The following is a 27,873-nucleotide window of genomic DNA, read 5'->3' on the forward strand; positions in this document are numbered from 1 at the left end:
ACCGACAACTACGCTACGTGACCGGTCGTCTAAAAAAACCATTGCACCGCATTTTTTAATTAAAGAAAACCTCCCTTTACTATATTTTTTTCTACACATGGTTAACAAAGCACAAGTTGTAATGTTATTCATATACCAAATTATAATGTGCCTGTATTGTGCAAATATATAAATTTCATTTCGGTCATTTAATAGATAGTCTAGTCTAGGCAGCGCTTAAAACCAAGCCGAGGCAGGATGGCGAAAAGTAAAAGTTTCACATTGAATAAATTGTGGTGACGTATCTGTTCATCATGTGCCAAGCCTTTTCGTAACCAAGTTGGGCACCCAGTTGAATGCAGCTCGCAGTAATGCTCGGATGTAGCTAAGTACTAGTGTTTTACAAGGAGCGACAGCCTATCTAACCTTTTCAACCCAGTTACACGGGCATGCCAGGTGCCCCATGTCGGACTAATTGACTTCTGACTATTCGTAACGACTCCCAAAGATGTTCAAATGACAGTCGGGACCCAGTTTATAGCGCCCTCCGAAACATGGTTATTGGGGTCTAAGATATACTTGGAAAGTATTGATTATCACATACACCCAAATTATACTTTAAATAGTCCTAAAAATTGTACGTCATACTACACAAAATATAACTTTTTACTTTGACTTGACTTAACTTGGGTAATCGCTTAGGCACTCCTTAGACGGTCAATGTAAATGCGCAATATTACGATAAAATTTTGTGCAATTGTATTTTTTTCTCTTACAATTATTGCGCAATTTTCAATATTAACTAACTCTAAACGTCAATAAATTTCTACTGTCGTGATATTGCGCAATTATATTGATCAATAGTTAGCCTGCCTAGGTTCCCATAATCAAATTCTGGGGGTGGTAAATGGCACCATAAAATGATGGACGCATTTGAAACCATTTACAGAAAAATTTATCAAAAATTACGGAGACGGATTGGTTCAGCTAAACATGGTATAATCATGCATAAACATACTGTAAAAACTGAGAATCTCTTTTTTTTGGAGTTAGTTAATAAAAAGTTGTATTTAGCTTTATATAGTATTTTATTTGTAGATGTGTCGTGGTGTGTTGGCACTTTCATTTATAGTTTTAATGGAATCATTGATTTCATATTTTTATTGATAGTAGGTATAAGCTAAATAAATATACAGTTTGATGCGAAAATTCTGTGACGGCACTTACTTGTGCTTCATACATATTGAAAAGAGAGTAGAACAGGGGCCCGATTCTCCTAATTTTACACGAGCACGTCAGGCAGGTGTCGACACGTGGGGTTTCAACATCTTAAACTTCCAGGCTCAATTATTTACTTTTCTTGATGTACACGACTACAAAAGACTTGATCGTCTAGGGGCTCTTTAATCAATTATTTAAAATAAATTTAGAAAAACAGAAATCTAGTTTTATTATTTTAATTATGATCTAGAAAAATAACATTGGCTTTTTAAATCTCGTCATTTATGGTGTAGGATCCGAAACTTAAAAGGATGTATCGTTGCCAAACTAAAAATTAAAGCTGATTTATTTTATTTATCTGTGGGAATGGCGATTGATGATTCTGGTGGTGTCAAGAGATTTTTGTAGAAAATCTTGTGCGAATTTATTGCGTTGTAATATCAGCTGGGTGTTATTTCTTTAAAATAAACTTTAGATTTCTTTAAAACAGTTCGAAGTGCATTTTATTTGACATCGATGATTATTGTCAACTGATTGCAAGTGGTAAGGAATACATTGTCACCTTCACTCTTGTCCTAAAACTTTATTTATTTATTGTGCTTATTCAGAATTGTTTATGTTTTTAATCACCATAATAGGGTATTTTATCTTTGACATATCTTGTTTAATATTGTAGAAAACGTGTGTGAGATTGTGAGAGTTACGAAAGAGAAAGGACCATTCTGCACATAATTCTCATAGTCGAATATTCCGTAACCTACATAAAATTACAATTAAAATCGATGTCTAACATTTTAGTGTTGGACGATTTTTTTCTTCGCAATGACGTTGTGATTTTTTTCTTTATGTTAGTTACTGTTATTTGGAATCTTGGATGTTTATAAATAGTAAATAGTTCAATGAACTTATTTCATAATTATGTTTTAACATCTAAAAAGTATTGCTTCGTTTTAATTAAGTTCATTTAAGATTTTAAACTACCTGTATATAACTACATTATTGGTTATTTACTATGAAGCATTCTTAGTTATTTATTTTTGTTACAGGTGACCTGGGCCACTAAGTTAAGAAGGTATTCATTAATTTGTATAATTATATTTAATGTAATTTGTTTAAATATTCACCTTGCACCTTTGTACTATTGTTATTGCATATGTACACATGTTATTAATTCTTTTATCATGTGTTTATGTATATACCTATTTATGGAGCTGATTATATTTATCATGAACAAACTGATTGATACATAGATGGCGGAAGTGGATCCAGAAACATTATTAGAATGGCTGCTGACTGGGCAGGGTGATGAGCGTGACATGCAGCTCATTGCTCTTGAACAACTGTGCATGTTGCTGCTCATGTCCGACAATGTTGATAGATGCTTTGAAAGGTAATCCATCCTTAGATAAATTGTATATGTTGTATTAAGTCCTGGAAGGCGATACACACCCACATCACAAGTAGCCCCCTTATATGAACAGGCAATTTGCTTGGGAAAGTATATTCAAATTGACAAAGAGTTTGTAAAACAGTCTGTGGTTATTGAAAAGGTAACTTTATAATCATTGATCTCAGAGTATTTTTGTGTTATAAATTGTATGTTAAAAAATATCTATAATATAAAAATGAATTGTTAAATGTGTTGGTAAGCGCATAACTCAAGAACGCCTGGACCAATTTGGCCAATTCTTTTTCTGTTGTATTTGTTATTGTCAGGAGAAGGTTCTTATAAAGAAAAAAAATAGGGTATAGTAGGGGTAAGTTGGGTAGAGTAGGGTAGGATAGGGTAGAGTAGTCAGTACACGGAAGCGAAGCTGCAGGTAAAAGCTAGTATATAATATAAAAGGGGTTTAATATGATCACCACCTCTACCTATCTTTTTACCATTAATTAAAATTGAGTCAATGTAAAAGAAATTATTTTATTCCAGCTGTCCTCCAAGAACATTTCTTCCAGCATTGTGTAAAATATTCTTAGATGAATGTGCACCAGACAATGTGCTGGAAGTGACAGCCAGAGCTATTACTTACTATTTGGATGTGTCTGGTAAGTTCATATGAAACTATTCTACACTAATATATGCTTAGCATTATTGAAATATCTATACTTGTTAGTAACAGAGACTAATTAACTTAATTATACAACCATTTAAATGCATTGCATAAGATTGTGACAGATTGTATCATGTCTTAGCTTTCACAAAACTTATTCTCATAATGAGAATGCGTTATATCAATTTTTTGTATGCATTATATTTCGAATATGAGTTAGTTATTTTGATAATTTAACTTCTTTGCAGCTGAATGTACAAGACGGATTGTGGCTATTGAAGGAGCAGTGAAGGCCATTTGTAGCAGACTGCTCACAGTTGATCCTAACAATCGCACCAGCAAGGACCTTGCTGAGCAGTGCATTAAAGTGAGTTTGCACGGTCTGCATTTAGAATTGAACTTGGCTTCCATAAAATTATATTGAGTGCTCCCAAACGCTTTAATAAGTTACATCACTGTTGAACAATGTTAAAAATATGGGTCCAAAATTATTTATGCTTCTTTGTATAACTCAGTAGCAGTATACCCCTCAAGCTAAAGATTTTAGAGCCTCATAATATTCAAAGTATTCTATTCTAAAATATCTTCTATCTCAGGTATTGGAATTGGTATGCACCAGAGAAGCAGGTGCCGTGTGGGAAGGTGGTGGCCTCCCTGCTGTTTTACACTTCATTACACATCATGGTACATCTGTGCACAAGGATACACTTCACTCAGCCATGGCAGTTGTTTCAAGGTATGTTTTTCTACTTGTAAATGTTCAGTATCAGTGTTTTGTTATTGTATAGGTGTTCAATTTATCAAACTGGGCGTCATCATGAAATGCCTTTGTTTAGGGTTTGTGGCAAAATGGAGCCGGGTGATGCACGCGTGGGCGACGCGGTGTCGTCACTGTCGGCGCTGCTGCGTCACAATGACGCCCGAGTGGCCGACGCTGCTCTGCGCTGCTTTGCCTCTCTAGCTGACCGTTTTGCTCGCGCGCATGCTGACCCAGCCCCTCTTGCTGAACATGGTATGTCATATTTTTTTATCTTAATAAACATACATTATTTGCGATGAAATCTTGTTATGGCTTAAGATTACAACAAATGAAACATACTTTTTAAAAAGATAATAATCCCAAATATTTTTTTTCTTTGCAAGTTCCTATTGATAATTATAAACAGATTGGACACCCTTGTTACTATTTAATTATTTCTTGTTTTGTTCTATAAAATAGGTTTGATTGAGGAACTAGTTCGCCGGTTGGGAAGTGCTGAAAGTGGTGATGACAAGTGTTCAGCTCCTGCAGTATCCACCACAGTCAGTCTGCTCTCCACACTATGCCGTGGTTCTGCACAGATCACACATGTAAGTATTACCACAGATTATATAATAGTTACTACGTGTATTACGCCAGTCCCAATATTCTACCTATCTGTTATTTACAAGATTGAAGGTTACAGTTAGTCTATTTAGTGCCCTAATTAAATGGTCAAGTTTTAATGAAGCAAGAAATAATAGTTTGTTGCGCCACTTCTTCTTCCCAGCAAAAACACATAAGAAGTGGTGAAGGGTGGGCGTTTTGGGGGCTGTCTTATGTAATTTTTTTCTGACGTTCGAAAAGTGCTGTTTTGCTGCCAAGTTTGAATAAATAAGTTTTGATTTTGATTTTTTAATATTTATATTTTCAGGGTACTTTTGTATGTTTTGTGTGATGTAAAGACATTTTTTTGTAGGACCTCGTCCGCCTGGAGTTGTGCTCAGCTGTGGAGGCAGCTGTGCAGGCCGATGAGCGCTGGTGTCTCGAATGTATGCGTCTCGTTGATCTGTTGCTTGTGCTCTTGTGTGAGGGTCGGCACGCCATACAAAAGTGAGTATGCATTTCTTAAGGTATATTGAACCGTGGCTGTTTTATATCATCATTATTAATTGATTATTAATAAGGATTTGACAAAAATTAAAGTAGTGACGTAAAAAATACAAACAAAAACATCCTTGATTTGATAATATGTACGTGTAGTAATGGCAGAGCAGTGTAGTATCATCATCCTCCGAGCCTTTTCCCAACTATGTTGGGGTTGGCTTCCAGACACAGAGCAGTGTAGTAATAAAGTAAAAAACTAGTAAGGTCAACACTCATCATAACTGCTGTTTTGTTTTATTATAGATAATTTAATTTCTAAATGAAATGTTTTGTACACAGTGGTTCAACTCGAAACGGGAGTTCGACATCTGGGTCGAGCGGCTCTGGCGGCGCGAGCGGCGAGGGCTCGTCGGCGAGCGGCAGCGGCGCCCGCGGCGACAAGTCGCACCGGCAGCTCATCGACTGCATCCGCGGCAAGGACACGGACGCGCTGCTCGCCGCCGTGTCCAGCGGTGCCGTCGACGTCAACTTCACTGACGACGTCGGACAAACATTGCTCAACTGGGCCTCGGCTTTCGGTACCAGGGAAATGGTCGAGTTCCTGTGTGAAAAAGGTACAAAATCAATTTATGTTTTAACTAGCTGTGTTCCCGTGGTGTCTCTCGCGTCTCGGGGGTCTTCCCACGCCTGGTTGAAATATATGCCTATGTTCACAGGGGATAATGTAGCTTCCCAACAGTGAAATCATTTTTCAAATAGGCCAAGTAGTTTCGGAGCCTGTTGTCAAACAATCAAATCTTTCCTCTTGTTAAGTATTAAAGAAGTTGTTACTAACTATTTCACTGGTGTTCCGAGAGAATTACCTGCAACACCTGGATAAAAGTAGTCTTTACATATTTCATTTTAATGTGTATAGTTTAAGTTAACAAACATCCATCCAAACTTTCACGTTTTTAATATTAGTGTCAAGTTCTTATATTATTGTTACATTTTGTTTAGGTGCTGATGTAAACCGTGGTCAACGTAGTTCATCTCTGCACTACGCGGCGTGCTTCGGTCGCCCCGCTATCGCCAAGGTGCTCCTTCGCTACGGGGCTAATGCGGATTTGCGAGATGAGGACGGCAAGACACCGCTTGATAAGGCTCGCGAAAGACACGATCAAGGTAACATAATTTTTAACTATCCCAATGCTCATTTATAAATACATTATGTACCTTAAAAGGTAATGTTAGAAGGTAGATTTAAATATATAAATATTTGTGATTACTTTAGGTCACAGGGAAGTGGCAGCTATTCTTCAGTGCCCTGGCGAGTGGTTGGTTGTCGGTAATCACGACTCACCATCACCTACCAATGATGATGATTTTCCTGAAACTGGCGACAAGGAAATGGCAGCAATTTATCTAGAGTAAGTTATAGGTTAACTAGTCTTATTAGGTGCTTTGAATTAATACACCAATATAACTTAAGTAAAATTAAAACAGCTTTTGGTTTCTTACCATTGGTTTACTACCTATGCATACCCTGCGGGTTTGCCCAGCATCCCAGAGTTTTTGTATTGATGTACAATCGGCCAAGTTTCATATCAATTGGTGCAACTGTTTGAGCGTGAAGAACTAAAAAATAACTAGTTCACTAACGTATATGTATATAAGTGTTTTTGATTGTTTTTAACATAGGAACACATCTGTGTGAGAGGAGATTTGTGTCTAGCATTGGGACGGGAAAAAAGGTTAATGATGAAGTGCCAATACACGCCGTATATGGGAAAGTAAGAGGCATCATAATTGGAACTGTGCAACTAGTGTGACGTTTCATAGGAGTCTGCAAAGGCCTATCTATCAATATAAATAAAAATGAATTGTTGTTCGTTAGTCTGATTAAAACTCGAGAACGGCTGGGCCAATTGAGCTGATTTTGGTTTTAAAATGTTTATCATAGTCCAAGGTAGGTCTAAACGTTGAGCAAATAAGGAAAAGGCGGTACGAAGTTCGCCGGGTCAGCTAGTTTGAAATAAGAACATTTGAGTTTGAGTTTGAAGCAGTGCACATAACTAGAAAGCGTGTGTGTTGCAGACGGCTGGTGCCGGTGTTCTGCGCGCGCTACCTGGGCGCGGGCGGCGCGGGCGTGCGGCGCGCGTGCCTGTCGCTGGTGCGCAAGATGGTGCACTACGCGCCCGCGCGCCTGCTGCGCGCGCTGTCCCGCCGCCGCGACCCGCCCGCCGCCGCGCTGCTCACGCAGCTCGTCGCCGCCGTGCTCGACAACGCCGTCAGTACACATCCTCTATTCTTATACCTCACTAGCTTCTGCCAGCGGTTTCTCTGCACGAACCCAGATAAAAAGCCTATGGCCTTCCTTGATAATTGGGCTATCTAACACTGAAAGAATTTTTGAAATGGGACCAGTAGTTCATAATATGAGTATAGATTATCCAATCTATGTTTATTCGTCTTCAAGTCAAAAGACAGATGCAGATAGAAACCATAACGACTGACAAAGATAGCGACAGCGAGGTCTCATTATTTGACGTGTCCATCCAAACTCAGGATTTTTATGTCATACGTAAAAGTCCGTTTGATTGATACGCAAAACAATGTAACAGTACACACACTGTAATAACTTCTGGCAAAATAACTGGTATGTGATGTGGGCTGACGTAGCGTGTGTGCAGGGCGAGCTGGGCGCGAGAGGCCGCGCGCCGCCGCGTGTGCTGCGCAGCCGCTATATCCGCCCGCCTGCGGTAACGTTACGATGGTGTGATGCTCCCCAGCCTGCCCAAGCAAGATACCTCTAAAACGACTGATCTATTTCTCTATAAAAACCACTTATCAATGAAAATTATTAACATAAGTTAAATATGTGAAACCCGTCACTCGTTTTAGAGCCTAATGTCATCAGTGCTTGAGACACCGTTGCACGGATTTTATGTGTACCGTTTTGAAATCCATGTTGTGGCTTGAATCCGTCGAACGATGCCATCAATTACGCTCAGCTTAGAATTATTTAGAATAGAAAAACTCGATGATTTCAGTTATCATGAGCAATCATCAGAATTAAAATACTAATATTTATATTTATTTTTCTGCTGAGTTGATTAAAGTTCTAATAAACTTTTCTCTTCCACTATCATTATTCTTGAATGCATCCACATTTTCTGTAAAGACATCACACCATCGAAACTTACCTGCATCAACAATCCTTCTTTTGTGTTTATTTTCTGTGTTTAATAATAATAATTTCTATATGGTCCAAATGTTTTAAAAGTATAAATTAAAAATCTGATGCCATGTGTTGATTGTGTTAGGACGACGATGACGGTCACCTCATTGTGCTGGGCATCGCAGAAGAGCTCATGGTGAAGGCATCCGATATATACCTGGAGCAGTTCGCGCGTCTCGGCGTCTTCAGCAAGGTGGAGGGACTGGCCGCCGCGCCGGCTGCTTTCATGTCTTCAGATAATGACACTTCTAGTACTTCGGGTGAGACTTGACATTTTTCTGGACTATGCTTTCAATTAAAACCATCTAAATTGAGAATGAAACATTTATTTTAAATAATATTTACACCAAAACAAAAAAAAAACAACGTTTTCCTTACATCATTTTTGTCAGTACCTAGTAAAAATGTTATGTTTTTTGTATAGGTTGTAGTGAAGACGCGTCGTGCCTGTCAAGCGGCGTTGGGTACTCGTGGGCGGAGTGGTCGCTGTGCCGCGGCCGCGACGCGCTCTACGTGTGGAGCGACGCGGCCGCGCTCGAGCTCAGCACCGGCAGCAATGGCTGGTTCCGCTTCCTGCTCGACGGCAAACTCGCCACCATGTACTCTAGCGGCAGCCCTGAACATCAGACTGATAATACTGGTATGTACCTCCTACTATGAACGGTGATCGGTAATAATAAACAATTTTTCCCCTTTGACTTATATGTATAAGTTTTTATCTTTATGAAGATATATTGACAATTGACTCAATTTCAGAAAACCGTGGTGAATTTATCGACAAACTGCAAAGGGCTCGAGCCTCAGTAAAGAATTCGGTCCCACAACCGATTCTCTCGAAGCCGGGAACGTCTAAATTGATTATTGGGAACTGGGCTCTTTCCTGCAAAAAGTAAGTAGATACAAAATACATAAATAACTAATCTGAATTAGTTTCAATTATTCAATTGAAACATCATTCATTGTTTCAGAGAAAAAGAATTACAAATCCACAACACTGATGGGCAGCAACAGACCACAATACTCAGAGAAGACTTGCCTGGTTTTATTTTTGAATCCAACAGGGGAACCAAACACTCATTTACTGCTGAAACCTTTTTAGGTAAGAACGAAATAAATCGTAAGTTAGGAGAAAGTGGTAACTTGCTTGATTTTAGACATATCTAAAGGATTTGAAATTTTTAAGGTCCCGAGTTGGCAAGTGGCTGGACAGACCGCAGGACTGTGACGCCTCATAATGCGGTAAATGCAAGTCGATCACGATTGGCAGCTAAAGCAGAAGCATTAAAAGCACAGGTTCGTCACAAAAAATAAAAGATTTTAAGTTATAAAGTAAAGCATGGGGGTAAATTGATGATTGATGTGCTTGTTACGTAGGTGTGCGAGCGAGCCCGCGCGCTGTACTCGCGGCACCTGGCCAACGCGGCCACGCGCCAGCCGCGCCCGCCCGTCGCGCGGCTGCGGGCCCTGCTCGCCACCATGCAGCGCCTCGCCACGCAGCCCACAGGTACCATACACAGCCACGGAATTCACATATTTTCCCAGTACATACAAAAAAGTGTTTTACACATTTCACACTAAAAAATATTTTTATTATTTCTACGATCGACAGATGGAAATAAAAGGAAGTTTTCATTGTTAAATTAATTTGATTAATTGTTTAGCGCAGTTATTCTATCTTTCTAACAGTGATACAATTATTCAAATCGGTTTAACAGTACTGGAGCCTATTCGATTCAAACAATAAAACTTTTCCTCTTTATATATTAGTGTAAAGTATATGTTGATTAATAATTTCGTAGCAATGTAATAATTAAATATAATGACTATTGTGAACAGACGACTGGCAGCGCGAGCTGAATGAGTCCCTTGATCAATTGACTGAGCTGTTGTGTGGAGATGAACTGCTCTCAGCGTATGAACTGCAGTCTAGTGGTCTGGCGCCTTCCTTGCTGCAAGTGCTTTCACCACAAGCGAACGGTAAGTCGCCATAAGTCTCAATGGATTTTTCACGATTGACCAATTAATTTATGTAATGGGACAATTTTTATTTGTACACTGTTTAATTTTAGAAGAGCAAAATTTTATATATGTTAGTGACGTTAATTATAATTACGTTTAACCTTTAAGTACACGCGTTGTTTATGGTAACGTTTCGTCACGCGTGGGGTCCGGAAGTATCCCCATAGGTATTTTACATTTATGCTCCGTATTTTTCAAAAATTCTTAAATATTAATTTAGATTAAAAGAAAATACATATTAATACGTATAAAAAGTTTTTATTGTCAGCAAAACAATCAGTCTTTACATAGTGAAAAAACATTTAACGAAATAACATCTTGTACATAGCAATTTTTTAAGGCAATTAACTAATGTTCTTATTTTTTTTTTAATTATCAATTTTTGACTAATATATTCTTACTTTCTAATAAAATAGGAAACAAAGAAACGTAATATAAGGAAAACTAAACAATAATCATACAAATACAAAAAATCACAATCCCTCAATATTACTGTCGGGCGCTAAAGTAAAAAATAATTATTTTGGTTGACACGGTAAACAATAAGTAAGTAATTGCTACTGAATGAGGCGTACAAATAGTTTTTTTGCATGATCTACAACAAAAGTGCTCTTTTTATCCTTAGACCTTGGACAAATAGAGCACCTCCGCTTCATTTTTGGAGCATTAGGACCAGCCTCATCTGAACTAGGCAAAGGGTCTTCTTTGTCGATCAATTTGTATCAATATCTTCACTTTCAGAGTCACTAATATCCTGTAGGATTTGTGCGATGGCGTCTTCTGATATTTGGCGACTCATTTTTTCAGTTTTCAACAATAATTCTGAAAAAAACAACAAATTGAAAAATTTGCAAAGTGAAAAAACATACTACGTATAATCACGGGTGGGGTCCACAGGTATCCCCGCACGAGTAAAAAATGTACTTACCTTAACCGTAACGCCACGTAAGTTCACCCGTCGAAAGCGTCGGCGGCGCACTGAGATTAGCCAAAATGCTGCGATCGTAGCTTGTCAATTTGAAAAAATACAGTTAAAAAAGAGCGCGTGGGGTCTGCTTAGACCCCGCCCGTGATGTTAAAGGTTAATTATTGCAATGTACAGGAGTAAGAAGAATGTGCCACAAGTATTTTTTTGTGTTGGGTTTGTCAATCATATTATTTGTTTCTTCTTTCCTATTTTCTTTTCTTATATAAGCTTCACTTGTAACTATGTATGTAAGAAAATCTTGGAATCACAATTTGACCCACTTCCCGGCCTTCGATTAGGATGAAATTTTCACACGCTTTGAGTTCTGATGACAACACATGACTAGCTAAAAAACATTACAAAAAGCGTGTTTTTTAGTTATTTAAAGTATTTCTCATTTTTTCTGGGTTTCCACATTTTTTCCATTTACGTTACATATTTTCTCATAAGCCAATGTTACAAAACAACAAGTTAAAAAAGTAGGGAAACGGAATTAAAGGAGAAACGTAGAATTTAGATAGTTAAATCTGGATTAACCTCATGTATGCCGCTAATTAGAGAACAAAAGGAAATCAATCGTGTCTCGCGTGGATTTGCGCACCGGCTTACAAGGGGTTAAGGATCAGTATAAAGGTGTCGTGTGTTGTAGATGCTCCGGGGCAGGCTGTGGCTCGCGCGCGGCTGGTGCGCGCGTGGGTGTCGCGGCGCGGCGGCGCGGCGGGCGGCGTGCTGGCGCGGCGCCTGGTGGCCGTGCTGGAGAGCGTGGAGCGCCTGCCCGTGCTGGCGCCGCACGGCGACGCGCCGCCGCCCGCCGCCGGCACGCTGCACCACCTCACCAAGCGGATCAGGTCCGCGCACTCTCACTACATAACCAAACATACTTTATATTCCTATTTTTACTAACTGGATTCGGACAACTCTTTACGAATCTCAACTGTAATCAAAATATGGGCTATTTTGATACTACAAAGAATTTATTGTTGTCAAATATACCTTCTCTTTTTTTTTCATTATAGCATTCATTTTAAATAGGTTTTCGTCTAACCTAACCTTTGGTATTTTAGGTTGCGTGTCGAGCGTGCAAACGATGAAACTACTGAAGACTCAACGTCGAACAACGGCAACAACGCCGGCCGCAATCTGAAAGTAGAGGCGTTGACGACTGTACGACAACTAGAGAGATTCCTCGCCAAGTCTGTCGCCCGCCAGTGGTACGATATGGACCGTGCCACTTTCAACTTCGTACAGAAGATCAAAGCCGAGGCGCCAATTACATTTACATACGAAGTAAGGAACTCGACTTTTATTTCACTATTTTGTCAAATTATCGAATCTTAATTATTTTATTATTGTTTTAGCATGATTTCGACGAGAATGGAATCATTTACTTCATTGGCAGCAATGGAGGCACTTGCGAATGGGTAAATCCCGGTGCCCACGGTCTGGTCAGTGTTTGGTCGTCCGACGGCAGACAGTTGCCGTACGGTCGCGCCGAGGACGTGCTCTCGAGGTCCCCGGAGCCTCTCAATGTACACACGAACGATGATAGACGAGCGTTCATAGCGCTAGATTTGGGCTTACAAGTAGTGCCTTCAGCGTACACTTTACGTCACGCACGCGGCTATGGGCGTTCAGCGCTCAGAAATTGGCTATTTCAAGTAAGTATATGGGTCTACGTTGAACTCAAAAACATGAATGTTTTGTAACTGGATCACTAAATCCGTTAATTAAATTATTTTTCACAGATGTCAGCTGACGGCGTGACGTGGAGCACGCTGTTGTCGCACAGCGACGAGCAGACGTTACAGGAGCCGGGCAGTACGGCCACGTGGCGGATCCGCGCCGACGCGCCGTACCGGTACCTCAGGATACAGCAGAACGGGAAGAATGCCAGCGGACAGAGCCATTATCTGTCACTCTCCGGCCTTGAGATTTATGGCAAAGTGCGTACATATTACAAACAATTTGTATTTGTTCTTATATTGTGTTCTGTTAACAAAACTCTTTATGGAATTTTGTATGCGAAATACTTTTGTAGCAATTTTAAAGCCCACTTTTAAAATTGTTTGGGGTACTGACTTTATTGTTTGATTGAGCTCATATGAAAAAAATGAAAAAAAAAATGAAAAAGCGTTTATTCACAAAAAATCAATTTCAATACCAACATTAATACTTCTACCAAACTGCATGACAGTTTGACGGCAGACGTAGCTCCCACAGTATCATGATTTTTTAATCTAAATTAGGTTTTACACTTTTTCACTTAAATTATAAATACTAATAAAAAATCTATAGCTAAGCATGCAAATTAAATTCTGTTATTTTTGACTCACAATATCCAGAAGGTATTTAAACAAACAATATTGAACTGCGTGGTGTACAGGTGGTGAGCGTGAACGAGGTGGGTCCGCGTCAGTGCGGCGGCGGCGGCGCGGCGGTGGGCGCGGGCGGCGGCGCGCGGGCGCGGCGCTGGTCGCGCGGGGCCCGCGGGGTCTGCGCCGGCGCGCGGGTGCTGCGCGGCCCCGACTGGAAGTGGCGCGACCAGGACGGCCCGCATCCCGCGCTCGGCACCGTCACCTCTGACCTGCACAATGGATGGGTTGACGTCAGGTGATTGTTGCATACATCTGTTTTGATTGCTTAATTTTAATTTCGTAAACACATTGAGTTCATAGCTATGGATGCGCCCTAGCGCTGCGGCTCCAATGAGGCGATCGATCTATCCCCGCGCGGAGCGGAGCGGAGACGTGTGCGGATCGACCAATCACATTACATGCAAAAGACGAGATGTGGATTTTATGTAATGTGATTGGTCGATCTGCACACGTCTCCGCTCCGCTCCGCGCGTCTCCGCCTCAGTGGAAACGCAGCCTTACACCTGTACGAGGCACGGTTGTGCACAAACTGTGTGTGTGGCTCAATTTAATGTATCTTCTAAATGGAATTTTGGTTTCCCTTCAAATCGCTTAGAAAATGAAGATTAATAATATAATTATGTTAATATTGTATTGTCTGTAAATTAAGGTGGGACCATGGAGGACGCAACTCGTACCGAATGGGTGCAGAGGGCAAATTCGACCTAAAGGTAGTGAGCGGTGGCGCCACCGGCGGCGATAACAAACAAGGCCGCAAGAGCCACTCCACTCCCAGCCTGCCTGATGCTACGGGCGCCGACCATCAGGTAAGCGAGTTAAATATGTTATCTTATGCTTTACGGCGTACGAGATGTTACATACATTTTAATATTTAACTTTGTTATGTAATACTCAGGTATCGGTGGCATCGACCGAGCAAGCGTCGTCAGCGGATAACATATCGAGCGAGGAGATGGCGAGCAACATGTCACGGCCTCGCACCCATGCAACCGACCTCTCTGCTATCAACAATTCTACGCACCATATTAATACAGGTAAACAGCCTACACTAAAGTACCACAGATTTTCCAAAAAACTTAGTAACAATTAAAAATATATTTATTTACAAACGAAAAATTTTTTTTGTTTGATTTTAGATCTAGCAACAATTGTAGAATCGCTGACACTTGGAGCGGAGAGCAATAATTGCATGTCCGATTTGGGCAACACTTCCTTTACAAACATGGAAATGGGCCCCACAAGCATTACCGACATCACCAAACCCTACCCAGCCAAAGAACCGGTACCAGAAACTAATACTCAAGAGGTCAGTCCCTGTTTAGAAGTTAAGGCTTCAATGTCTGACTTCAATTGTAAACTCGTTTTTGACATAAGGCCTAAACAACCAGTAGTATTTTGTCTGGTGTGTTGTGGCTGATTTGAATAGCTGTGTGGCATATTTTTGATTGTGTGATGTGATGGGATGTATGAGTGTGTGTGCGGCGGCGGGTGACGCGGTGTGTGGCGCAGGTCGCGGACGTAGTGCGCAACACCGCCAACGCGCTGCTGTCGCGCGACCTGCCGGCGCTGCCCGCCTGCCTGCTGCAGGCTCTGCGCGACAACGCCGCCCGCCTCCACCTGCAGGTATCGACGACTAAGCGCCACTATTTGCGACCGGACCTTGCTTCATTCATACCAGTGCCAGGGCCTTCTCTCAGTGCTCTTCCATAACCACGTACATTTAGGAGACTTTCAAACGATCACGACTCGCTGTATTTATTAAAAAGATGTCTCTGACGTTAAAACGCGATGCCTATGTATATTTATTGCGAATCGCGTATCTTAGCGGGGGCTCTTATTACCATAAATGTTGTAGCTTTACAGACTCACTCGTGTTTATTTTATTTTACGCCTTGTGACATTTGATTGACTTCTGCGAGTTGTTTGCAGTGTGAGGACAACGACGCTGCCGATGGTCAGTACGGTGACCACAAGAAAGACAGTCAGTCCGGTGGCTCAGGCGCGATGAGCGCTAGCGAACCAGATTTAACTCAACAGGTAAACAAATGCCGTCTTCAATTGTTCACAGAGTTCAAAACGACATGATATAATATTACCTGAGTGGATGGAATAGGAAAACCGCATTTGCTTATGAGACCGTCGTTGTCCTCGCAGTGTTATGTACACTGCTGGTCACATTATTATCAAAATTATTTCCATGTTTTTAAAGCTTCTTTTAATTATACATTTTTACATAGTTACAATCTCTGCAATCACATGAACATTTTCAAAGTAATCATTGCTCCTCAGGTTGTGCATGTTGCATGCTTGTTTCTAATGTTTAATGTTGTTTTAATTTCAATATTTTGCATAATGTTCGTAAAATACAGGGTGCCGCAAGGCTGTTGGAATCTCTAGGAGTGGGTCGCGGCGCGGGTGCCGGGCGCGGCAACAACCCACAGCGTGCTCCTCGGACTAACCACTCCACTAGCCTATTCCCAAGGTTAGTAGTCAATTCCCATTATGATAACAGAATAATACTAATACCAATTCTGATATCAATAATATCAATTCTGATGTTAGCAAACATTGCTAACATCAGAATTGATATTCCCCATAATGCATAAAACAATGAGGGTTTTCTCTAATTTTTCTGCCACAGGGTGGCGCCACGTATGCGTCTGGTCCAAACAGCTGTCAAATAGTATGGAATTGTAGGGTCCGAACTAATTGTTTATTGAAATTCTGTTATATTGGAAGTGTTATTGATTTTATTATGGACTACGGTTGGAATAAGTTTTCCGAACTAAAAATTGAGCTTAGAAAGAGGGGTGCAAAAGTCACTGGTACTAAGGAAAAGCTCGTTGAACGGCAGATAACGCAACGTACTAGAATTTGTTTACATAATATGATTTAGTTTTTTTATCTACTCAACTGTAATTGTAAAACACTAATGCAGTGCTTTAATTATACAATAAAAATCACTAAAATCGTTCACGGTTCATAGTAAAGATAAGCACTTTGACGGGTACTTGGACCTGGCGCCTCGGTGCTGCCACCTCGTGGACGCCATTTTAGAAAACCCTCATTATTTCCGACTGTAAAACAGATTGACACTTGGTACTGTTTCGGTGATTCGTCGCCAGGCTGTCAGATAAACAACACTGGCCTTATCTACTCTGAAAAATATGTGTGACGTTTTGATTTAATAATAATAATAATGATTTATTTACCAAAACAAAAGTTATACAGTGTTTCCATTTCCTTAACACATTACATAAATCTATTTAGCATAATCACTTCCTATTTATTGTACTTAACAGTATTTAAAGTAAGTGAGGAAACTTTTTACTGCTGGACTCCACACTAGGTCAAGCCTGTCTCGTGGAGTCCTGAGTGGTATTGTACAAGATGATTTTATACAATGCATAACTATTTTTGTTGGTAGTTTGATATGGGCATGCTTGTGTGTGTGTATGTGTGTGGTGAGTGTGCGTGTGTGTGTGTGGTGAGTGTGTGTGTGTGTTTGTGTGTGTGGTGTGTACGTGTGTAAGTGCGTGCGTGCGAGTGTACTATGAAACTATTTTTGTAAGAGATTCGGATTCATTGTATGTTAGGGATAACAGCCATTTGTGAACGATCTTTTTGGCTTGACTAGTTCTACAGCATTTTATGTCACATATCTTCAAAACCTTGTTATAAATGTGACTGAGCAGGAATTCTTGCATACGTTGGGCAAAAGTAGTTTTCACCCTAACCGATGCACATCTGAATACTCGACGATTGAGTAGTTTTGGATATTCTTGTGTCCGAGTAACAATTTTATGTTGTTTCAATACTATTTTGAGTATGTACAATTGTCGGACACTAAGTACTGCGGCGTCTTGGTATAGAAGTTCAGTTGAATATCTGTAAGGTTTTTTGAACATGACTTTCAGGACATTTAAATAAAACTACTTTTACGGATTTTATCGCCACAACAAACCAGCCACAGTTGAGCGTCTACCTGCTGTTCTTCCATACATAAGAGGAGTCACAGACAAGATTGGCTACATCTTGAAGCGAGCTTCAATCAAAACCTACTTCAAGCCGCTGAAGAAGATTAGTCAATTCTTACCACCTGTCAAGTGTCACATACCTCTACAAGATGCGGGTGTATACAAGCTTGAATGTGATTGTGGTCTCTCTTACATAGGCCAAACTAAAAGAAGCATAGGGACCCGCGTAAAAGAACACATCGCCGATGTCAAACACCGCCGTTCCAGACAGTCAGCAGTTTGTGAACACACACTAGACAAGGCCCAGCATTACATCAGATTTGATAAACCACAAGTCCTTGCAAAAGAAAACCGATTCCTACCTAGGATGATTCGCGAGGCTATTGAAATTAAAAAACATCCAAATTTCAATAGAGAAGATGGCTGGGTCATACCACCTGCTTGGAATCCCATCATAGAAACTATTAAATCAAAATCCAAGCCTACAACTGCTCGACCTAAGGATACAGTTAGCTCGTTTTGCGTGAATCGGATTGTCAATAATAATTAACAAAATGTAGGGTAGCTGTTTGTAACTAATATATCAAGACGACCAACACCTTAGTCTGCCCGTGACCATGGATGCTGTAAAGGATCCGAAACGTCGGGATTAAATAATATAATATAACCGCGATAAAATCCGTAAAAGTAGTTTTATTTAAATGTCTAATATTCGCGTAAGTGTCAGAAATCAATATGACTTTCAGGACCGACCGTTGGGCTCTTTCGACTTGAATCATGGCGGTTATTCCAACTCCACCCCATATTGTTATACAGTAACAGAGAATTGACTCACATAATGCTACATACACCATTCGTAGTGTCTTTTTGTTAGCAACACCTTGTAAGAGTTTCATTATGTGAATCAATTTCCTGGTACGTTTAGCCACCAAGTCTATGTGGGGTTTGAATGAGAGGTTTTGGTCTATTATGACCCCCAAGTATTTAATTGATTCTACTTTTTTTATTTTCTCGCAGGTGCACTGGGGAACATTGCAGTTAGCAGAGTGAATTTTCATATTGAGTCCAGGCTTGGGTGCCGATGCTTGGGTTTTGTGGAAACACAAATAGTTTGTTTTGTCTATATTTAAGGAGAGGAGATTATAGTTCAGCCAGTGTTTGATTTTAGAAAGGCCCTTCTGGGCTTTTGTGTGCACCGATTCCCAGGATTTTCCATGGAAAATAATGACCGTGTCGTCGGCGTAGCATATGACATCAGAATTCTGCTCTATTGCTCGTTGTATGTCATTAATGTATATGATGAATAACGTGGGACCGAGAACGCTTCCCTGTGGGACGCCAAATGTCAATTTATTAAACGAGCTAACTTGGTCATCCAATTTCACACACTGTCGTCTGTTGGTGAGGTAGGTTTTAAACCAACTTAATGGCAATCCCCTAATTCCAATGAATTCTAGTTTTTTCAATAGTATAGGAATTGCGACAGTGTCGAATGCCTTCGCGAGATCTAAAAAGACCCCCAAGCATTTTTTATTATTATCTAGGTGTGATGTGACCAGTTTTGTCAAGAGACTGACAGCATCTTCTGTGGATAATCCCTTTCTGAAACCAAACTGCTTATTGGATATAAGCTTGTTTTTTTCTAGAAATGCTATGAGACGCCTGTTCACTATCTTTTCTAGTATTTTGGAAAATACCCCCAACAATGATATAGGCCTGTAGTTGGCCGGGTCCTGTTTCGATCCTTTTTTATAAATAGGGGTGACCCGAGCGTCTTTCCATTTATCGGGAAATACACCGGAACTTAGGCTGAGGTTAATAATGTAAGTAAGTGGGCTCACTATTTCATTTCTTATCTTTTTTATAATTTTTGGCGTGAGACCATCTAAGCCAGCCGCGCTCTCGTTGTTGAGGTTACCAATTAAATTGTTAATTTCATAAATATCAGTAGGTTGCATGAAGAAGTTAACTGCTGAAGACTCAGCCAATCGTTGCTTTGAGACTACTGACTCCTCAGTTTCGTCTATGTCAGCTAAAATTTGGCTTGCGAGATTCTTGCCAACCGAGGAAAAATAGTCGTTGCAAAAATCAACTGATTCTTGTGCCGTAGATTTACATAGAAGGATTTCACTAGAACTACTACTATTGTTGTTTTTTTCAGTGATTGTTTTTATAGTATTCCATAAGCCTTTAGTGGTGTGTTTGTTTTCTTCTAACTTATTACTGTCGTGTTCTCGTTTAAGCTTATGAACAAGATCAGTAAAAAAAAATCCGATATCGAGTATAAACAAGTCTTTTTACTTCATCCTTTGGGTGCTTTTTCAAATCTTTATGCAGTTTGTCCCTGTGATTCATACATTTTATTAGCCCAGGTGTAATCCATGATTTTAAGCTATTTGTTAAATATATATGATAAAAAAATATTGGCACTTTGTTTTGGAATGTGTATAAATATAATATGTTTAAATATTTTGGTTCCTTATACTTGATATATTACGAACGAAATACTAAATTCAGATTTGTCGAAGTCCAATTGTCCATTAGATGCTACGTGATGATAACAGTATTGCACTGTATTTTGGTTTGACAGTTTGGTGCGCCTCGCTCTCTCAAGCAACTTCCCTGGAGGACTACTCTCAGCTGCTCAAAGCTATCCGTCGCTGGTTCCAAACGCACAAAATGCTCTCACTCTGTCTCTCACGTCCACGTCGAGTGAAAGTGAACAGGTAATAATAAATAATTACGAGAAACATCTAAGGTTATGTCCTATTGAACTTTTTTTTGTGCATATGCATGTCCTTAATATGGTTTTCTAGTGATGGTCATTTATTTTCATTAGTCAAAGGCACCTTAGTTATTCTTACTGAATATTCACGTTTTGTTATACTGTGCATGTACCAAGTAGTTAGATAATTATTATAATCTGGGTCTAAATATTAAAAGTGGCTGCAGGTGTCGTTAGAAGACTTCCTGGAGTCGTGTCGCGCTCCCGCCTTGCTGACGGAGCTGGAGGACGACGATGAAGGCGAAGACGCGCTCGATAGTGATAAGGAAAACGAACCCACATATCAAGAGGTAGTAAGTATTAACCGCACAAGTAGTATTAGTATACACTTCGTAGGTACCTGTAGTGAAATTCTTAGTGACTGTTTGCTAGAGATTCGAAAGGAATGTGTAATATTTAGTAATGTTATTGTAAAACTCATGACAAATAGTTCAAATATATTGCGCATCTGCAGAGTTTTCTTTTAACAATAATTTTGCACAGGTCTCACGGAATCTACTGTCATTGATGGAAGAAGAAGCTTTGGAAGCAGTTCGAGGTAACAGTGGCCAGGGTAGCCGTCAGCGTAAACCATGGGATGATGATTTCGTTTTAAAACGACAGTTCTCGGCGCTCATACCGGCGTTCGACCCTCGACCTGGAAGAACTAATCTGAACCAAACTGTTGGTAAGTTGAAATACATATGTAAAGAGTATTTAATTCTTATATATTTTCTTGGAATGTCTATATTCCACCTCTTAAGTTTTATTTTATTTATTTCTTAAATACTGTCTAATCTAATAATAAAAAAGCTTTGAATGTTGTTAATTTTTTTTTCTGTAATATTCAAAGCTTTTTTATTATTGTTCAATAAGAGAACACGCTTTATGGAATAGGCTAGTTTCCTAAAAAATAATAATTAGTCCGTCTTGTAGATTGTCCAAAATTAAGCGATACGTATTTTTTCTTTTTTAAATTGGATCAGAACTTGTTAAGATATAGCGTGTTAAAGTTGAGTGTGACGTCACAAGTTGCTACAATTTTCAGGACACTGTGACGTAAAAGGCCCCCACTCCTAATTTTTGAAGTGTATTATCTTTGTCATTTTATGTTTAATTAAAAAAAGAAAAAATAGGTACGTATCCAATATTTTTTGATTATCTAAAAAGCGGACTAAATATTATTTCATTATTTCGACCCTGGACACTACCCTATTAATTTTACACTATAGGCCGGTTGTCTGACCTAAGTTTTTCAAACTGTTTTACGTGAACAGATCTGGAAATCCCTCTAAACGAGTCATCGGACGGTGAGGAGAGCAGCAGCACGGAGACGGGCGGCACGAGCGCGGGCGCAGGTGGCGCGGGCGGCGGGCGGCTGCCGGCGCTGCGGCTGGTGCTGAGCGCGGGCGGCGCGTCCGTGGCGCTGGAGCGGCCGGCCTGGACTCTGTACCGCGCTGTGCTAGCGTTGACTGCGCGTCTGCCGCTACTCGACACGCACCGCGACCTCACATACACGTACGAAAATAAACTTTTTAATACGCTAATACTAGCTTCACTTGTAACTATGTATGTAAGAAAATCTTGGAATCTTAATTTGACTCACTTCCCAGCCTTCGACTAGGATGAAATAATAATTTCATACATGACTAGCTAAGAAACGTTACAGAAAGCGTGTTTTTATTAGTTTTTTAAACTATTTCTCTTTTTTCCTAAATAACTGATTGGCTATTGAAGAGACACAAATTCTCCTCCTAATCTCGTCTCAATCGTACCTTGTATGAGTGATATTCGTAACAGTTTTCATCACTTTTTGCGTGTCCTCTACAGATTAACATACAAGGAAATTGAGGGCATGGAAACATTCGCCTCTTCCAGCGACAGCGAGGATGACGAACCATGCGATCCGGGTAAATATATTTCTTCATCCTTTTATAATAATATTGAGAGATGTCGACACGCATGTAATTTTAATATTTGTTCGTGTTACGTAGAGCGCGGTATCGCGGGTGCTGAGGGCGCGGAAGGCGCGATGGCGACGTGCTGCGTGCGCGTGCTGCGACGTCTGCGCAGTGCCGCGCCCTCGCTGCCGGCCGAGGCCTTCGTGTCTACCAAGCTTACTAACAAACTGCACCAGCAGCTGCAAGAACCTCTCACACTGGCCGCCGCTGCCACGCCGCTGTGGTTACTATCAACAATTATTTACAAAAAAATATTACTTACTTGTATCTAACCTCCGAATTAATACTAATAAAAAGGTATTATACGCAGGTGCCAGCAGTTGAACGACTGGTGTCCGTTCCTGTTCCCTCTAGAGACTCGCCAAATGTTCTTCGCGTGCACAGCCTTCGGAACGTCTCGCACTATCGTCTGGTTGCAGGCTCAGCGGGATCGCGCTCTCGATAGACAAAGGTTTTTAATAGTTATTTTCTACGAAGTCTTTATGCCTGGTGGATCTAAAGAGTACTTATTCTTAGTTCGTATACAGATGAAGTTTCAGGCACATATTATTATATATTTTTGTGTACTTTAGATCTGGTAACACGGTGTCTCCGCGCCGTGCCGAGCTCGAAGCGACAGAGTTCCGCATGGGTCGCCTGCGGCACGAGCGAGTGCGGATACCGCGCCAGCCGGACCTGCTGCGCTCTGCTATGCAGGTGAGACTACTACCAATGAATAACACAGCTTCGTACATGCAGTGGTTGTACTCGCATTCTATATTGCCACGCGTTACGCAGGTGATGCGCGTGCACGCGGGCCGCAAGTCGGTGCTGGAGGTGGAGTTCGCGGGCGAGGAGGGCACGGGGCTGGGCCCCACGCTGGAGTTCTACGCGCTGGTGGCGGCCGAGCTGCAGCGCGCCGACCTCGCCATGTGGCTCAGCGACGCGCCCGCCGCCGCGCACGACGACTCCGCGCCGCACCACCTCGTGCTGCCCGACGGTACCTACACACACGTACATACATACAGCGAGCGGGCGAGGAGGGCTCCAAGAGTACATACATACTAATCTGTCACTGACGAGTGCTCCCTTCCAAAGTTGTACCTGCTGCGGCCAAACCTTGCCCTGCCCATCTATTACGTTACCGCGTGAATATTTTGAGAACGCGCGTGCTTTTTGTATGGAAAACGCTCTGGTGTTTCATTTAACGGCTTAGTTCCGAGCAGCTTTAGAATTGTTAGTAATGACGATATTACGTTTGCAGAGAAACCGCCGGGATACTACGTGACCCGTGCAGGCGGTCTGTTCCCAGCGCCGCTCCCTCAAGACTCCCCCATCTGTGATACAGTTTGCAAATATTTCTGGTTCTTAGGAGTATTTTTAGCTAAGGTATAAAGAAGTTATTGTATCTGTTACATAAATTGTATTTGTTATGTGGTATGAGAAACTAATTTTTATGTTGTTACTTGACAGGTTCTGCAGGACGGGCGGCTCGTCGATTTACCGATCTCAGAGCCCTTCCTGCGTATTATGTGCGGCGAGGAATTGACCAATGACTGTCTAGAGGAGATTGATCCAATCAGGCATCGGTATGATTAAATTATCTTTTTCCTCGAATGACATATAAAAAAAAACGTAATTTACCATATATGCTTCTCTGAGTATTTCATCAGCAGGTTTAGGTAATGGAATAGCAACCCCGTCGTATGTTTTATATAATGTTAATTTTATGACAGGTTCCTGCAGAGCGTAGTAGCGGCGGCAGAGCAGTACGACAGCATCATGCGCGACACGACCCTGGACGAGGAGGAGCGCAGTGCTCAAGTCGCCGCGCTCACCGTGGAGGGCGCCACCTTCGAGCAGCTCGCGCTCACCATGACGCACGTGGCGGCCCACGCCGACCCCGCCGTCGCCGTGCAGCCGCTCTGCGACAACGGCGAGAACATCGAGGTATGACAGCTTCTCCAAATGTACATTAGATCGACCCCCAATTATATTCATATTTTTAACTAGTCGAAGAAAAAATACGTTTTTTGGAAGGCATGATAAACTGGTGACATTTTTCACACGATGACATGTGGCAAATTTTTTGACGAAATATTTTGGGCTACTTGTAAAAAAAAAACAAATTGTATCGACACGGTTTGCGTGTGTGTTCGCAGGTGGGTGGGCACAACGCGCGCGCGTACGCGGAGAGCAGCGCGCGCTGGATGGTGCGCGGCGGCGTGCGGCGCCAGACCGCCGCCTTCCGCCGCGGCTTCGGCGCCGTGTTCCCGCCGCGACGCCTGCGCGCCTTCTGCGCCGCCGAGCTGCGCCTGCTGCTGTGCGGCGAGCGCGGGCCCGTGTGGACGCGCGACCACCTGCTGCAGTACACCGAGCCCAAGCTCGGCTACACGCGCGACAGGTACACACATACATTACTGCTGCGCCGCCGAGCTGCGCCTGCTGCTGTGCGGCGAGCGCGGGCCCGTGTGGACGCGCGACCACCTGCTGCAGTACACCGAGCCCAAGCTCGGCTACACGCGCGACAGGTACACACATACATTACTGCTGCGCCGCCGAGCTGCGCCTGCTGCTGTGCGGCGAGCGCGGGCCCGTGTGGACGCGCGACCACCTGCTGCAGTACACCGAGCCCAAGCTCGGCTACACGCGCGACAGGTACACACATACATTACTGCTGCGCCGCCGAGCTGCGCCTGCTGCTGTGCGGCGAGCGCGGGCCCGTGTGGACGCGCGACCACCTGCTGCAGTACACCGAGCCCAAGCTCGGCTACACGCGCGACAGGTACCCAGTGTGGAATGGACTTTATGTTGGACCATTGGAATCTCCGTGGAAATCTACAGAACTCGTTTGTTAAAAAAAAACAGAGTATAGTGATAGTGAAAATTAAGATTTCAATTAATTCCTTAATTTCATGTTCTGCAGTCCCGGTTTCCTGCGGCTCGTGGACGTGTTGGTGGAGATGTCGCTCCGCGAGCGCAAGGCGTTCCTGCAGTTCGCGACCGGCTGCAGCAGCCTACCACCCGGCGGCCTCGCCAACTTACATCCCCGGCTCACTGTTGTGCGAAAGGTATGTTTAAAATTTTATATTGAACTTATTATGCTTATATCATATCAACAAGTTACAATTAGTTTTTATTAAAAAAAAAAACTACTTTCTTGCTCTTATTTCTTCAATACAGATTTTGCCATGAAAATCTGTTTTTTAGCCAGCGTCAGTTTGCTACATTTTTCTGCTTTTTTGCAGGTTGACGCTGGAGACGGGTCCTATCCGTCAGTCAATACATGCGTTCACTATTTGAAGTTGCCGGAATACTCTTGCAAAGAAGTCCTGCGAGAGCGTCTGCTCGCTGCGACCAACGAGCGCGGCTTCCATCTCAACTAGATGCAGCTATTGCAAAACTGTCTGGGATATCGAAAGGTACCTCGACGTTTTGGAATAACTTAAGTTCATTTTGTACTATTGTCACTCATGCACTTTCGCCTTTGGACACGCGGAATTAGTTAATAATTATATATTTATTCAACATAATATCCGTCGCCTTTGACAGCTAAGCGAAATAAAACCAATAGTGCTCGTCAGATGTTAACTTCTCAATGATCGAACTGAGTACATTACCTAAGAAGTTACAGTTATTTTTAATATAGAAATGTAACCTTATAGTATGTCAGCTCATAATATAAAACTGATCTCTTGGAACATATTTTTCAAGACCCTATGAAATAAATAGTATTTTATTATATCAAGGTTCTTATTCTCAAAAAAGTGTCGTAACTTTCGTTATTATCATGCAATTGAATATTTTATTTTTAATATTATGTATAAATAATTGCATGAGTTTAATATATTTTATAGAAGGGTGTGACTGTGTGAAAAAAAAATAAGAGGCTGCCTACCTATTTATTATTGGGAGTTCATAGCAATATTCAAAAACATGTAATTTTTAGATGTTGGTTTAAAAATATGAATACATTGCAACGTTCTAAACTTGTATCCACAGACAAAACTAATTTTGATAATAATGTTACACTAAGATAAACTAGTTTACACCAAAGTAAACTTTGCTTCACTTTAAAATTATCGTTACAGTGAGAATATACCACAGTCTACCAATATCTTACCCTGGCATCAACTATCTATTGGCTGACTTCTGTTCTCAATATGGACTTTAAAAACAGCACTTTATAAAACTTACACTTTATATTTTAACGGTTTTATAAAATATTGATGATTGTTGCTTATCTCATAACAACTCAACTAGCAAGTTTTTCACATAACTTTCCATAAGAGACACGACAATACTCCTCTCACCTGTGACACATTGATGGCGGTACACTGTGGTATAACAGTACATGTATGTAATTTTGATTTGTGTGTGTTTTAAAGATAAATTAATGAATGAGTAGGTATATAGTGTTTCAAACTAATTTTAGATAAATGTTTGTGTATGCTGTGGTGATATTTAGTTTTATTTTCGGATACACTAAGTTCTTTCACGAGGAGTTTAGTTCAAATGTAATCTATGATCTGTCTGCAATAAAAATGTTTAAATATTACCATTCATTTTGTTTTGAGTTTGTGCTTCCAATGGATTCGATAATATATAATTAATATTCGTAAAAGAGCATATAAATCGTAAAAATTATTTAAAATGCGAGTTTTGATTTTTTCTTTGGTTATATTGTATTAAAACCAAAAACATAAATGCAAGCTTCTCGGTAAATCAACACATATTTTAGTGTAACGGCTGAAATGTTAGTTGTGCACAATTTATAATTTGTAACACTGAAACACAGACAGCTATTGAAGCAGCGTGCCAACTTCGTCGCTTGAAGCCGTTGCGTTTAATATGTGCTTGTGATACCTTAATTAGGACTGAAATTATGATAAAGTATAGCAAATTTTAACTTTAGGGTGTGAAACACTAGTGCGTTTCTACGAAGATATTTAGATATGTTCCTTTAGTTAAATAATTTTGTCAACTGAAAGTTGGTATATATTGTGATTTATTATTATAAAACTAATTTACGAATTAAAATATATTTAGTTTAAATTTAATAGATATTTAGATTAAAATTATTAACCATAATGGCATCATGTAGTGCTCATGTAATTGTTGTTGAGGATTGTATCAATAAATTAAGCAAAAATCATTTGACTTTTTATGAATCGTGAATTACTCCTTGCTTTAAAATTCACTCTAAAAGGTGGAGATGAACTACTTAACTATATTAACGTCTACGATGCTGAAAAGAAGCGATGCTACGTTCAATCTTGACCGAGCTCGCCTTTCAAGCCTGTTGAACCTCTGTCGGCGGCGCCTGGATTCTGGTACTGAAAACAATTTTTTTTTCAAATAAGCATAATGGTAATAACAAAAACGATTTTTTTACATTAAATATGTTGGTAAGATTTTAATATTCTGCATCTAAATACATTTGGACGTTATAGTTTTAACAGAGTACATCACATACTTCAGTGTGTAAGGAGGTACTCATCAGAACTGTAATAA

At 40.8% G+C, this 27,873-nt stretch overlaps 1 protein-coding gene and 1 long non-coding RNA gene across 10 annotated transcripts in view; one reads left to right on the forward strand and one right to left on the reverse strand.

Annotated features, from left to right (window-relative positions):
- Positions 1 to 27,873, reverse strand: part of LOC135117697 (uncharacterized) — a 192,517-nt gene that overhangs the window by 65,919 nt on the left and 98,725 nt on the right. The window lies entirely within an intron of this gene.
- LOC110371683 (E3 ubiquitin-protein ligase Ufd4) lies at positions 1,538 to 27,514 on the forward strand. Of its 9 annotated transcripts, none has more exons than XM_064037378.1 (46): positions 1,538 to 1,743; positions 2,247 to 2,272; positions 2,451 to 2,590; positions 3,131 to 3,246; positions 3,500 to 3,618; positions 3,848 to 3,987; positions 4,088 to 4,263; positions 4,471 to 4,601; positions 4,970 to 5,103; positions 5,437 to 5,711; positions 6,097 to 6,261; positions 6,371 to 6,506; positions 7,174 to 7,366; positions 8,403 to 8,577; positions 8,742 to 8,957; positions 9,074 to 9,206; positions 9,286 to 9,416; positions 9,501 to 9,610; positions 9,692 to 9,821; positions 10,154 to 10,294; positions 11,953 to 12,151; positions 12,368 to 12,590; positions 12,662 to 12,961; positions 13,049 to 13,246; positions 13,687 to 13,913; positions 14,328 to 14,484; positions 14,574 to 14,712; positions 14,815 to 14,984; positions 15,188 to 15,301; positions 15,608 to 15,715; positions 16,048 to 16,160; positions 20,246 to 20,381; positions 20,599 to 20,733; positions 20,924 to 21,107; positions 21,697 to 21,937; positions 22,250 to 22,329; positions 22,414 to 22,603; positions 22,691 to 22,831; positions 22,953 to 23,076; positions 23,158 to 23,359; positions 23,624 to 23,748; positions 23,833 to 23,948; positions 24,096 to 24,309; positions 24,522 to 25,144; positions 25,286 to 25,430; positions 25,608 to 27,514. In XM_064037378.1, the coding sequence occupies exons 3-46, from the start codon at positions 2,451 to 2,453 to the stop codon at positions 25,743 to 25,745; spliced, it is 7,503 nt and encodes a 2,500-aa protein (XP_063893448.1). In that variant the 5' UTR covers positions 1,538 to 1,743; positions 2,247 to 2,272; the 3' UTR covers positions 25,746 to 27,514. The 9 variants fall into 9 exon arrangements, with proteins under 9 accessions (XP_063893448.1, XP_063893450.1, XP_063893451.1 ...); XM_064037380.1 differs by having other exon boundaries at positions 20,599 to 20,730; XM_064037381.1 differs by having other exon boundaries at positions 20,608 to 20,733.

This window comes from Helicoverpa armigera, chromosome 13 (genome assembly GCF_030705265.1).
Source record: "Helicoverpa armigera isolate CAAS_96S chromosome 13, ASM3070526v1, whole genome shotgun sequence".
Taxonomy (NCBI): domain Eukaryota; kingdom Metazoa; phylum Arthropoda; class Insecta; order Lepidoptera; family Noctuidae; genus Helicoverpa; species Helicoverpa armigera.

What these genes read in the sequence shown, in the direction of transcription:
- LOC110371683 (XM_064037378.1), top strand. Translation starts at nt 2,451, where the DNA reads ATGGCGGAAGTGGATCCAGAAACATTATTAGAATGGCTGCTGACTGGG. An exon ending in AGCCCCTCTTGCTGAACATG is followed by an intron (nt 4,264 to 4,470) that starts GTATGTCATATT and finishes TCTATAAAATAG; the next exon opens with GTTTGATTGAGGAACTAGTT. An exon ending in TGACACTTCTAGTACTTCGG is followed by an intron (nt 8,578 to 8,741) that starts GTGAGACTTGAC and finishes TTTTTTGTATAG; the next exon opens with GTTGTAGTGAAGACGCGTCG.